This window comes from Delphinapterus leucas, chromosome 9, assembly GCF_059928025.1.
Source record: "Delphinapterus leucas isolate spDelLeu-1000000601 "Yukka" chromosome 9, BTC_Dleu_Yukka2, whole genome shotgun sequence".
NCBI classification, from domain to species: Eukaryota; Metazoa; Chordata; class Mammalia; order Artiodactyla; family Monodontidae; genus Delphinapterus; species Delphinapterus leucas.
In genome coordinates, this window is record NC_143137.1 from 96,589,490 (window position 1) to 96,603,648 (window position 14,159).

The following is a 14,159-nucleotide window of genomic DNA, read 5'->3' on the forward strand; positions in this document are numbered from 1 at the left end:
AAAACCAATGAAGCAAAAGCAAGAGCAGCCAAGAAATGGGTTAGGGATGCCGGCTGGCACCTGGGGTGGGTCAGGTACCCACCATCAGACAGCCTGGCAGTGAGAGAACAAACTGGTACAATCTCTCTGGGGCCACTTTAGCAACATCCATCAAAATTACACACTTCATACCCTTTGACCCAGTAATTCCTGTTCTGGGAATTCGTCCAACAGATATTCATACACATGTTCCAAGAAACACATACAGCACAGTCACTGCAGCATCATTTGTGACCGCAGTAGATTGGAAACAACCTAATTACACTGCCTGTGGAGACTCACTAAATAATGACGCTACATCCACAGGACAGAACTCTGAGGGAGTCGAGAGAAAGACTGTAGTCAAGTCTGACTCTTGGTTACAGGCAGAGTCACCTGGGAAGCTTCTGAAAATCCTGACACATGGTCGCACCTGGGCCAGTTAAATCTGATCTCCAGGGGCAGGCCCAGGAATCAGCATCTTAAAGCCCCACAGATGTGAGGACAGATACAACGCACACCAGGAAAAATGGCACCTGGCAACAGGGAGACTGCCTCCTTGTTAGCTGCTTGTCAGCTGCTCGGGGGGATGTAACTAGAAGTCCACACACAGCATATTGTATACAAAAGATAAGATATACATAAACAAATATGAAAAATAAAAAGTTTATAAAACAGAAAACTTTTACAAAAGTACACACAATGGCTGCCTTTAGGGAGAATTCACTTTCATTACACAGGCTTATAACTTCCAAAAGTATTGACCCTAAATCCAATTGCCAATTTACTACACCACGTAACAATCAGAGAGTGGGAAACTCAACATACCAACAACCTGATTTTTTTCTTAACAAATAAATTGAGAGAATAAAAGCAAGAGAAACAGAGAGTCAGCTACAAAGTGATATGTGCTTGGAGCCTTATAGACGTAAACTTTTTTTAAAAAATTATGACATTATGAGAAAACTGGAAGTTTAAACACCAGTTGAAAACATTTACAGATGAAATGATGAGGTAGAATTTGCTTCTGAGTAACACAGGAAGGGGAGAAGTGGCCGGGTGTACTTCACAGGGTTGGCAGTCAGTACACGCGGATTCACTGCATTCTTCTGTCTACTCACCTTTGTATTTAAATTCAACCTAATACATTTTCCACAAGGTGCATATACCTTTTTTTCAATAGGAAAAAAAAAAAAAAGCTAGCATAAAAAGTTATACTTCTTTAGTGACATAGAAAAATATTCAATTAGAAACTGGTTGTGTTAGTTTTGAAAAGTATCTCTTAGACAGTTCTGGTAATAGTTCCTTTTTCTTAACAACAGCAAAGCAAACATACCCATGTCTGGGCCTCTAAGCGCACTGGGAACTGCTTCAGCTCCCCATGACTCTGGCCCTCCTTTCTAACTACGGTTTCAAGCAAAGCACTTCACCACTGTTCATCTCCATTTCTCCATCTGTTAAAAGGAAGCCGATTGGGCTCTGGCATCTGGAAGTACACACTTCCCAGGGGGAAGAGTACCCTGGGGGAGTCTCACTGGCCTCCTCCTCCGGCCCCAAAACATGCTCACTCTCACAGGCTAGGACGCCAGGTCATTTTTACCATCCGGCTTCAGTATCCAACCAACTCAACATAAGTCATCGCTGTAAGATATACAGGCCAACCTCTTCTAAAAATGAAGCCTATAAGCTAGAAATGAATTGCAAAATGAAAACAAAAACACAATGCTTCTAGAGGAAAAAAAATACTTCTAACAAACAACCTTTCCTCATCTGTGATTTAAATCAAATCCCTGAGGCCACTTACACCTGAGGTTCCTTAGAGAAGGGGCAGTTTCAGGGCGAATTGGGTGAAAGAACAGCTTCTATACCAGATGAGACTGAAAACAGACCCTGAGGCCGGCAGGCCCAGCAGAGCCCCAGTCGGGGAAAGCTGGCAGACATCCCTGGACTGCTGGCTTTCTGTTTACTATTCTCTTGAGTGCATGATTACAGCCAACAACCTCATCTGAGCAAAAGAACCTCTTGGGCACACAACACTCAAGAGTGTACAACATGAATTCAAAATCAGCAAAAGGGATGCAGGAAACGCTCAGCATACAATGTTCAGCAAAACAGAAGCCACAGTGTAAGACAATTTTATAAGCATACTTTGTTGTGTGTGTGTGTGTGTGTGTGTGTGTTCAAACACACCCACGCACACGTTTATATGCATAAAAAAACTGTAGAAATATCCCAGAAAGTTAATAGGGAGTGGTAGGATGTTTTCTCTTCTTTACACACTTATCTTTATTTTCCAAATAGTCTACACTGAGCATAATGAGGAAGAAAAACAGTTTGTTCTTGTTTAAGTTAAGAAAAGCAATACTGAGAACAGCTCGTACCTACTTGAGGGCTCACTATGCGCCAGGAATCCTGCTCACCAGGTCTTACACACTGACCTCAGTCAATCTTCACCATAAGCCAACAGGGTGGGTATTTGGGGTAGCATTCCGGTATGTCCACGTGACTCTATCAAAGGGCCTCCTGCAACGGGCACCTGAAAAAGCAGGGACCAACAAAGGAAGGACCCCATTTAGAGACAAATCCAGGAAGCCAGCTCTCAGGCAGCATGACTGCACACAGAAAGGATGCCCCAGCAGAGAGCAGCACCCTTCTGGCTCTTGTGACAGCCTGCCTAAGGGACATCTAAGCCACAGACATCACGAGACATGGGTGAGTAGAACCAAAGGAGAGGCACTAAGGAATGAACTCAGCACGCATCGGATGCTCACCTAACACACAGCTGGGAGCTGAGAGGGGCTGAGTAAGTCTCTGCCCCAAAAATGAAAGGTGTAAGAACTAGCCATAAACAGATGTAAGATGAAACCCAGGCTCAGAGGAGACACAGTTACCTGCGGCAGGGAGCAGAGGGACAGAGGCGCTGGAAGGCCTTGCTGCGTGGACAAGAGCACTGAAGAACGTGAACAGTGCTGTGCTTGGGGCAAGTGAACCAGGCGTGATGAAGACGAAGCATCTGCTGAGGATACTATTAGAAATCTGAAACTTCTCTTCCAAACTACACCACCCCTTTCCCAAGATGGATCCCTGTAACAGCTGGACACAAAGGCCATGCCACCCAAAATAAAAGAAAGCACTGAGCAGCTTTCTAACACACCCTTGTTCTACCAGGATTTCACCAGATGGGTCAACACATCAAGTAGTTCCATGACACCCCCTTCTCACGAGGCCCTGCTGTCTGCTTCCCTGTGCAGGACAGAGGGGTAGCTCGGGAGGGACTCAGGGCATGTACCACCATTCAACACTGACAGCGCAGGAGCGGCTCCTCTGTATCCACAGTTCCACATCCACGATTCAACCAACCACAGATTCTGTGGTATTGTAGCGTTTACTACGGGAAAAAATCCATGTATAGGTGGATCTGTGCAGTTCAAGGTTGTGTTGTTCAGGGCCAACTGTAATTTACTCTCAGTGCTACTTTCTTTCCTTTTTCTTCTTTTTAAAGAATCCTGTTTGTGATTTACAAGGGCAAAAGCCAGAGGTGGCACAGCCTTTTGTACATTTTGCTTGTGCATCCCAGCACAAGCAAATGCAGTTATCACTGTTTTGCCTACAGCGACACCTGCAGATCGAGAGGGAAACTGCAGGACCTATGGCCACCGAAGCGGGACCAGACACAGATGGAACCCAAGAAGCAAACCCCACCAACAGCTCTGAGAGGTGCCCGACTTAGTGATTAGGACGTTGATGCTGTTGGTTTTGCATCCCTCTCTCCTTCCACAGCACTAGTAATGTCATCAGCATTTCTGAAAGCTTCCCAGCTCCCTAGAAGTCCTTTGAGCACAGATCACTGGGTCAAGTACAATATAAACACTGGGGCTCTAAGCAGCACTTTTTACAATATCTTCACTACGGATAACTCATAAACTGTGAAGCTCCTTTGCAGAGTATGTGCACCTCTCAAAGCTATCTTGTATGGACAAGGAAATTTTTGTGTACCCAAATTCTCTCATCTCTAAGGAATAAAACTGGGCACTTTGAGCACTAGGGTGGTGGCATGTGGCTTTATGTGTAAAAATCTGTACTTTATTTTATGTATAAATGAAAATGTACACTTCAAAAACTTTAACCCACGGTTGGCAGGGCCTAGGCTGGGGACAGGGGGTTGACTCCAAAGTGTGATTTGCCTGTAGGTGGAGCGAAGTTGCCATCACCACTACCTAATACTGGGCAGAACCACCAGCAAATGGGTAGCAAGCAGGAGTAATCACAAGTCAGCGACGTCAGACCCAGATTCTAGGTATGTAACTGGTTTTTGGACAGGGTGCCCCACAAAGGCAGTGCTTCTGGTGGTCACCTGAAGAACAACTATCTTACGTTATTTAATTAACAGAACCCCCAGATCTACAGCTTATAGGATAAGCAATTCTGGGCACTGACTGGAGGGACTTGGGGGGCCACAAAAGCTACAACAAAGATAAGGATGGCTTTCATGTTCCATTTCAGATCTGCCACAGAGCAGCCTTTCAGATGGAACTAGAGAGATGTGGACCACAATTTCTTGTTTTGTTCATAGAAAACCAGTGAATACCTGAAGGCTGAGAAGGTTCAGTCCATGGAAGCGCTGAGCCTGCAGCACCAAACTAAGGTTTCCTGGAACACACCCAAGTCTTCAGTCTATGCTTACACCACGGCAGGACTAGTAAAACTAACGCTGATACTCACCTGGAATACAACTCATTGGTCCAAGAATAAAGAATAGGGTCTCTACAAGATAACAAGGCAGCTATTCTAATCTATTATTCAGGAATTAAAAACAAATCCCCTCTTTTAATAGAGTTTTTAGAAATTATAAAAAGAATGCAAAAAAATTAGTAAAGCAAAGTGTATAGTTCATTGTAGAAAAATTAGAAAATACAGTAAGGGGCAACGATGGCAATGAAAAACACTCACAATTCCACCACTATTCATAATGTATTTCCTTCTGGGCTTTTTCTCTGCATGTACAGTTAACCCCCCTTGAACAACAGGGGGTTAGGGGCACCGACCCGCCATGCAGTCGAACTTGGACTTTGAGACTCTGCAGTCTTGCCCCAACCTATCTCCACAAAGTTTATTTTCCCCCTACTCCGCATTTTATGCCACTCCAAGTTGTTCACTTTGCTTCATTAACTAGGAACTACATTCAAAGAGTCCCCAAAACAGGTTAGAGGGAGAGTGCAAGGAGAGGGGAGATGCGAAGTTTAGTCAGAGAAGGGCCAAGGGGGAGAGAAAACCCAGGAGAGGGCAGGGAACAGTCCCATGAAAGAGGGAAGAGCGCAGATTCGCCTAAGAACAGAGCAGGCCAGGAGCAGCATGCTGTCTTTCAGACACTGCCACAGCTCATACACAAGGAGGCATCAGCTCTTCTCACCCAAACAGAGGCAGGGAAGCACCAGGAAGCAGAACTCCTGAGAAGCGAGGACAAGTACAGCACAGGGCTTGGTCGAAGCCCTACCACCCATCAGCTGCATGGCCCTCGGCTCATTCAATATTCACAACAGCCTCTGAGGGAGGTGCTGTCATCACCTCCGCTTTACAAAGGAGGAAACTGAGACACAGAGGTGACGCAGCTTGCCCAAGGTAATACATTTACTAAGTGGCAGGCTCTGAGGGGACTCTGGGTCCGCAGACCCCCATTCCAGACAACCTCTTCGGGTGTACGTCAGACCAAGAGGACTGTGGGCCCATGTCCCAGCAGTTGCTCCTGCAGGGAAAAAACAGAGTCAAGACACACAGACCGGCAGGTCTCACGGGAAAGCATAACTCTATGAGCCCAGCACTCTAACTCTGGTCTAGCTCTCAACTGGCTGTTTGACTGTGGGCAGATTATTACCTTACCCTATAGAGAGAAAAAGGAAGAATACCGAAACCAGCTGACCTCCCATCCTACACACTGTAAGGCAGTTTGCAAACATGAAGAGCTAACTAAATGCTGAAATAGAGTCAGTGTGTTACCAAGTAAGACCCACTTAGGGACAAACCCAACCACCAGATGTCAAGCAAGAAAGAGGCCACCTCTGACATAAAACTAGCGATGTTTCCTTAGGTCAGTCTCCCAAGGCAAAAGGAACAAAAGCAAAATAAACAAATAGGACGTAATCAAACTTATAAGCTTCTTCAGAGCAAAGGAAACCATAAACAAAACGAAAAGACAACCCAAGGAATGCGAGAAAATATTTGCGAACAATGCAACCAACAAGGGCTTAATTCCCAAAATATACAAATAACTCACACAACTCAATAATAAAAAAACAAATAACCCAAATGAAAAATGGGCAGAAGACCTAAATAGACGTTTCTCCAAAGAAGACATACAGATGGCCAACAGGCATGTGAAAAGATGCTCAAATCGCTAATTGTTAGAGAAATGCAAATCAAAACTACAATGAGGTATCACTTCACACAGGTCAGAATGGCCATCATTTAAAAACTCTACAAATAACAAATGCTGGAGAAGGTGTGGAGGAAAGGGACCCTCTTGCACTGCTAGTGGGAATGTAAATTGGTGCAGCCACTATGGAGAACAGTATGGAGGTTCCTTAAACAACTAAAAATAGAGTTACCGTATGATCCAGCAATCCCACTCCTGGGCATATACCCAGAGAAAACTCTAATCTGAAAATATATATGCACCCCAGTGTTCACTACAGCGCTATTTACAATAGGCAAGACATGGAAGCAACATAAGTGTCCATCAACAGATGAATGGATGAAGATGTGAGATACACACACACACACACACACACACACACACAATGGAATACTACTCAGCCATAAAAAAGAACAAAATAATGCCATTTGCAGCAACATGGATGGACCTAGAAATTATCACACTAAGTGAAGTAAGCCGGACAAAGACAAATATATGATATCACTTATATGGAATCTTAAAAAAAAAAAAAGAAGAAGATACAAATGAACTTATATACAAAACAGAAACAGACCCACAGACACAGAAAACAAACTTATTGTTACCAAAGGGGAAAGGGAGGTGGGGATAAGTTAGGAGTCTGGGATTAGCAGATACACACTGCCATGTATAAAATCGATAACCAATAAGGCCCTACTGTATAGCACAGGGAGCTATATTCAAAATCTTGTCATAAACCATGATGAAAAAAAGAAAAGAAAAGAAAGAAGCCACAAAGTAGAAATTCTTACTTGGGAAGAGCTGGCGGGCTCCTCGGGACTTCAGCAGCGCCAGCATCCGCTCCTGGTGGCTCTGCCTCCCTGGCGCGGTGGGCCACTTCCTGTACGGCGTCCTGCGGGCCGGGGGGCTCCTGAGGGCCGCCTGAGTCTGTGGTGGAGTCAACCTCCACCTCCTGAACCGGAGCTGGGACTGGCTCCTGCTCGGCCGCGGCCTCCTCCCCTTCCTTCCTCCTGATCTTCTCCTCCAGCTCCTTCCTCCTCTTTTCATCATCCTGACGGGCCATGCGGTCAAAGGTTTTGAATACCTAAAATCAAACAGCAATCCTGCAATGAGTTCATCCGCCCAGTACTGTACCACACATTCTGCAGAAATACAGCAAAATCTGGTAAATAACGAATGAAAAAGCAGTAGACTAAAAAAATGTTCCCATTGGCAAAATGGAAATGCACTTCAACTTCAACAAATGCCGCTAGGAAAACAATCTTTAAAGGGAAGTTATAAATCAATGAAAGTGAAACCTTTACAAGCCAAGGCTCAAAATATTTACACGCCTATGAGGCCAACTTTCAAGTCTAAATGATGCATAACTAAATGGTCTCACCTGTCATTACTTTTATAGCCCCAGAGAGCCTTGTTCGAAATGCAAAGAACACGCTGTCCTGGTACTGAGAGCCGTAAAGGCACCAACAACTCAGACGAAAGAAGAGAAGATGGGAATTAGTTGAATTTCAATCCACAAAATACAAGCTGGCTCACTGGACTGCTGCTATCTTCCCATACTGCATGGGCTGAGGGAAGGTGCGGGTCTTAGCCTGGGAATTCAACAAACATCCATGATGTGCCTACAATGTGCAAGGGGCACCCAAAATCCAAATGACAGCTCCCAACCTCGAAGAACTCCATTTTCTGGTGTGTGGATCAGTCATTAATCTTTTCAGGGCCACAGTCACACCCACAAAAGTGCTGGGACTCTCCATCCAAAAAGTGCACAAGAAAATGGCCTTTTGTATGCACCATTCAAGAGCGCACATAACCCTGAAGTGCAGCCAGGACAGACCCAGACGTGACAACTCTGACAGGAAGAGGCTGTGATGAATACATGTGATGCCATCAGAATGAGGGTGCAAATGAGCATTTCCGGTGAAAGAGAGCTAAGGAAGTTTCTTGGAAGAAGGCGCTCTGCATCAGACCTTGAATGAAAGGCACACCTTCCAGAGGGAATGACAGGAGGAAGGGTCATCAGGAAATATATCCTATGGTATCTCCTCCCAGAGACAGGAAAGCTGGGAGATCCACCTTGAAAAGTGGGTGGGAGAAGACCCTTACATTCAATCCAGCAACCTCGCTCCAAGGTATTTACCCAAAGGAGTTGTAAATATGTCCACCCAAAAACCTGTACACGGATTGTGTATAGCAACTTTATTCATAATTGCCAAAACTTGGAAGCAACCACGATATCCTTCAGCAGGTGAATGGATAAACAAATTGTGGTACATCCAGACAATGGAATATTATTCTGTGATGAAAGAAATGAGCTATTATTAAGCCATGAAAAAACATGGAAGAACCTTAAACGCATATTAGGAAAAGAAACCAATCTGAGAAGGCTACACAGTGTATGATTCCAACTATATGACACTGTGGAAAAGGCAAAATTTTAAAGACAATAAAAAGACCAGTGGTGGCCAGAGGATGCAGGGAGGGAGGTGGGAGGCAGCAGGTAGAGAGCACAGGATTTTTTTAGGGGAGTGAAAATACTTCGTGTGGTACCACAATGAGGATTACATGCCATCACACATTTGTCCAAGCCCCGTAAAATGAACAGTAAGAGAGAACCCTGAAGTAAACTGTGGGTTTAGGTGACTATGATATGTCAATGTAAGTCCATCAACTGTAAGAAATGCACCACTCTGGTGGCAGCTGTTGGTATAGGGGACGCTGGGGGGGGGGGTGGGCAGGGTCGGGACATGAGAAATCTCTGTACCTTCCCCTCCATTTCGCTCTGAACCTAAAACTACTCTAAAAAACAGTCTTAATAAAATAAAAATGTTTTAACGTGTGTAGGAGTCAGTTTCCAAAGGGCTAGAATGCAGACAAGTGCTCAATAACTGTTGCGTGCACTGGGCAGGAAGACAGAGCCAAAGAAGTTACTAACTGCCAATGTTTTTAGACATTCTCTCAAAACCCTCGTGAAAACGCTGTGAGGAAGACAGCACTGACATTTCAAAGATAATGGAAAACTAAGCTCGGAGAGGGTAACCTGCCCAAGGTCCTGCCAGTGAAAGAAGAAAGTAAAAAATTATACAGGAAACACACCAAACACTGAAAGGAGATGTAGGCAGAGGAAGATAAGTAAAGCCCTAAGGCTAAAAACTGGAAACAATATCTCTCTCTACTTCTTCAGAGAACCTGAGCCCCTGACTCACTCCTCTTGTACTCACGTCAGTGACACCGGACACCAGACCCGTTGCCCTCAGAGCCATTCATCCTCCTGACGCCACACATCTTCATCTTAACTCCAGAAAACAAGCAACAGCAAGGGCTCTCTCCAAACGCCGGGGGCCTCCCTCGGACCCTGGGCCTCACGTTCCTCACTACACTGCGGCGCCCACCGCCCCTGCTTACTCAGCACCCCGCCTGCCCCCTGGCTACACCTCTCATGTCGCCACTGACCTCAGCACTCATTTCAGAATCCTGGACTGCGGAGCTGGAAGAGATGTCCCTGACCTCCAATCAACCTTCTCAACTGACAGAGAGGAGAGTGATTCTCCCAAGACTTCCCAGCAAGCTCAGAACAGACAGAGCCAGCTTTCCTGACTCTCATGGGGGGACCTCTAAGCTTGCCAAACTGGACTCCAGAATAAACACAGAGGATCCACTGATACGAATGAAACGTCATTCAAAATCATTGTTTTCTTAAAACATACTAATAAATCATGGAGTGCAATACAATTTCTACATGCATCTTCCCTGCTGAGGGTCTGGCAAGCTGTACATTCAGACTGTGCAAGCCCTAAGAATTAGCAGGAAAAGTCTGAGAAGGCTTAAACCTCACCAACAGCCCATACCCCAAAATATCAACGGAGAACTTTTGGGTTCCAGAACAGAGTACCCCAATACTCCCATCCAAACCCTCTTTGCCTGAGTTCTGAAGAGACCCCCAAGCACCCCACTGCCAAATGCCTCTGTGGATAAAAGAACAGCTCCCCAGGACTTACCCTGATCTACCCAACCAAAATACCCAGGGAATATCTGCTCTTTTAAAGTTCCTTGGGCAATATTGATGATTCAGAACCACTTTAAAAAAGCACTACACCCCTCCTAACCGTCTGCTGGAAACTGTCCCCCTTGGTTTCCCTGAAACTTACTGCCCTGCCCACTTCCCTCCATCCCCCTCCCACTCACGCAGCCTCTTCCGTCTCCCATCCCTTCTCTGTGATCCTTCCCCAAAGGGCTATCCTCCACCTGCAGTTCCTCTCCTTCAAACCACTCAGACTCCTCTACCTCCCTTAAAATCCAGCCCCACAATTCAACAGCCTGTGGGAAGGGACTTCTGCCTGCAATCTCCAATTCAACTAAGCTTCTTCCCCTAAACTCAGGTGACAGTTCAGTGAATGCATTATCATTATTACAGTGCCCAGGTTTGAAACCCTGGATCACCTCTGGCCCATCCCAACCCTCTCTCTGCCCTGTTCTCCACCTCCACTTTATTAAACTGTTCACCAAGTCTTAACCTTAAGGGTGTCTGAAACATAGTAGGTGTCTTACATGAATTACCTCTGTCAGTTCACCTGTAAAACAAGGGAAAAGACCAACCTTTCAGGTTGTGTTAGAAATAAATAACATCCTAGAATGTAAATTACATAACAACTGGTACATACTAGGTGCTCAGTAAATGTTCCTTTCTCCTTTACATCTTTTCTGCAAAAGATCACCCTAGACAGGGGCTTCCCTGGTGGCGCAGTGGTTGAGAGTCCGCCTGCCGATGCAGGGGACGCGGGTTTGTGCCCCGGTCCGGGAAGATCCCACATGCCGCGGAGCGGCTGGCCCCGTGAGCCATGGCCGCTGAACCTGCGCGTCTAGAGCCTGTGCTCCGCAACAGGAGAGGTCACAACAGTGAGAGGCCCGAGTACCGCAAAAAAAAAAAAGATCACCCTAGACAAAAGTGTTCCCACCCTACAATGGATTGGCTAAATAAAGGAACAGAAAGATCTGGAATCCGAAAAATGAAGTTTTGAGTTCCAGCTCTATGATGAGTTTCGTCAAATCACCTAACCTTGCTGAACTGGCACCCTCATCTGCCACATAAAATTCCACCTTATCTATTTCACAGTCTTCCATGAAAGCATTAATCTGACATAAGGGCCTCCTAAAAACCATCTCTGACACACAGCTCTCTGATCACTCAGATGGCACTTAACAACTACAAGGGTGAGGAACAGCCTTAAGTCTTGAAATTGAATACCACCCTCACTCCTCACCGGACCATGTTATCTTTGGTAGTTAAACATTGTAAACTTCTGTTTCTTCATGCAGGCACTGAGGAAAATACCTGACCAACCTGCAGCTTGTAGAAAGTCTTCAGAAGATGAACATTTGAAATCACTTCATAAACTGTAAAACGCTACAGAACCGCAGGAGGTTATCACCAGCATTTCTACCTTCTCAGGCTCCTAGAAACAGGCTCAATGCTTGACTGAGTACCGTCTTTCAATCCCATCCAAGTCCCACCTCTTCGAGTAGCACTGACGTATATACACTACCAAATGTAAAATAGAGAGCTAGTGGGAAGCAGCTGCATCGCAGGGGGAGATCAGCTCGGTGCTTTGTGACCACCTAGAGGGGTGGGATAGGGAGGGTGGGAGGGAGACACAGGAGGGAGGGGATATGGGGATATATGTATACATATAGCTGATTCACTTTGTTATACAGCAAAAACTAACACAACATTGTAAAGCAATTATACTCCAAAAAAGATGTTAAAAAAAAAAAAGTCCCACCTCCTCTATAAAACTTTTCTCCATTTCCAAACCATCATTTCTATTCCTTTCCTTCCAATGGGCTCTGTCACATAATTGGCCTTGCATAGCTCTCTGTTACTGTATTTCACCTCCTTAACTAGACCATAAGTATCCCAAGGAGAGAGACCATTATTTAACCATCTGCATTACCAGTGTATCTCCAATGCTTCTGGCAGCTGAGAGTATAAATACATTCAGTACATAAACTCTTGGTTAGTACATTCCAAGTACCCCGTCAACGTCAGTGAATAAGTATTACTAGCACCTCAAACAGACAATAAACTTAACCTGGGATGTACAGATATATGTTCAAATGTAAACTTATTAAGTACTACTATGACCGTCTTTGACCTGAAAAGTCACACTTCGAACAGGGGGACCACACCCATCAATCAGTCTCCCTTCCACGTCCAGTCGTCGCAGTTCTGGGGTGTGCAGGTGTCCGTGCTGCCGCCCGTTCCCCCGTCTAGCCTGCACTATTTTCATTCTCTGACTGGCAGGCCCTGGCACCTCGAAGGGGGTTACACGCTGCGGGAGCTAACCCTGGCCCTGAGCGTCTATGTACTACTTCTGATATCCAAGTGCACCCGGTCGTACCAGGCTGCTCGAGAGCCAGCCCCTCTCGCACGGAAGGAGTAAACTGATACCCCAAGAGCATGTCGGCTGAAGCCGCGGCCCCAGGAGGCTGGTCCGGGGCAGCGCCAGAGGATGAACTGAGGCCGGCAGCGAACGGAGCGGCGGGCTCACAGGGGTCTGGGCTCCCGGAGAGTCGGGGACTACGGGGTCGCGCTCGCTGGGGTCGGGGTCGGGGCTCCCACGGCCTCCCCCGACCCCGAGCTTCCCGCCGGCCGCGCATTACCTGCAGCACCAGAGCCTGCGCGGCCCCCGGCGGGAAGCCCATGCGATCCGACGGGTGGCGCAGCAGGCGGTAGAAGTCCGTCTTGCGGTAGAGGAAGCCGAAGAGCACACGCAGAAAGTCCTGAACGTTGCCCACGTGCTGCAGGATGCCCAACAGGGCCTGATCGTACAGCTCCGCCGCCCCGGGCTCCATGGCGTCGCTGGCCGGAGGGAAGCTCACTCACTGCGGGCGCGGCCCGGACGCCGGCCTGGGCCCACTTCCGGTGCGCTGTGATTATGGCGCCGGCAGCCAGCTCGCCCGTGAAACTTCCGGTCCGCGCTAGTTCGCCCCAGCGGTAGGGCTCGGCTGGGCTGAGTTTGAGTCGACTTGACGCGGGCCCCGCCCCCACCGCCCCTGGCTTCCCGAGCGGTCTCGCTTGAGGAGCGGACGTGGGCCCATAAACGCAAGAAAGCCCGGAGCTGCGGGACTGAGGGCGCCTAGTGGCCATGTTGGCAACGGACGGAAGACGTGTAGCGCGGGCAAGTGTTAAGTGCGCCTCGCTGTTGTCACGTGGTCTTTGGGTTGCGTTCCCAACTGGGTGTCCCGAGCCCCAGGCGGGACGGCGGGAGCCTTTTGCTGGCGCGTCAGAAGAGGAAATGCGAGCGCTTGCGGGTGGTGTCTGTCCTGTTAATAACGGAGCCGTGGGTGAAATGCAAGGTGAAGTGCATAAATACAAAAAGACAAGAATGTAAAGTGAGTGCATGCACAAATATTAAATGGAAAGAGCTAGGTGCAGAGTAGAGAATCTGGCGTGCCATCCCGTGAAATATACACATACGTATGTATTTGTGTGTAGTATGTACATTGTATGCGTAGTATACACCCAGCGTGTATACGTGTCCTAAGTGTCTGTCAAAGCATAATCTTAAACTAAAAATATAACACTCATACAAATATGTCATGAACACATGTGAAACATTTATACATTTTAAGTAAAGTAACCAGTGATATGACAAAGCTAGTTTGGAGAAGCTTTTGGAGAAACTGGATATTTATCAGCACTTTGAGAAAACAGAGTAAGATTGCTAGGTGG

General features: G+C 46.7%; 1 protein-coding gene across 1 annotated transcript in view; it reads right to left on the reverse strand.

The window, feature by feature from the left end:
- Positions 1-13,354, reverse strand: part of NUDCD3 (NudC domain containing 3) — a 72,728-nt gene extending 59,374 nt beyond the window's left edge. The window contains exons 1-2 of the mRNA XM_022593088.2: positions 13,088-13,354; positions 7,219-7,511 (exon numbers count right to left, since the gene is read on the reverse strand). Of these exons, the coding sequence (XP_022448796.1) occupies positions 7,219-7,511; positions 13,088-13,279 (485 nt within the window). The 5' untranslated portion in view covers positions 13,280-13,354. The remainder of the gene's footprint in view (positions 1-7,218; positions 7,512-13,087) is intronic.
- Between the last annotated feature and the right edge of the window lie 805 nt (positions 13,355-14,159).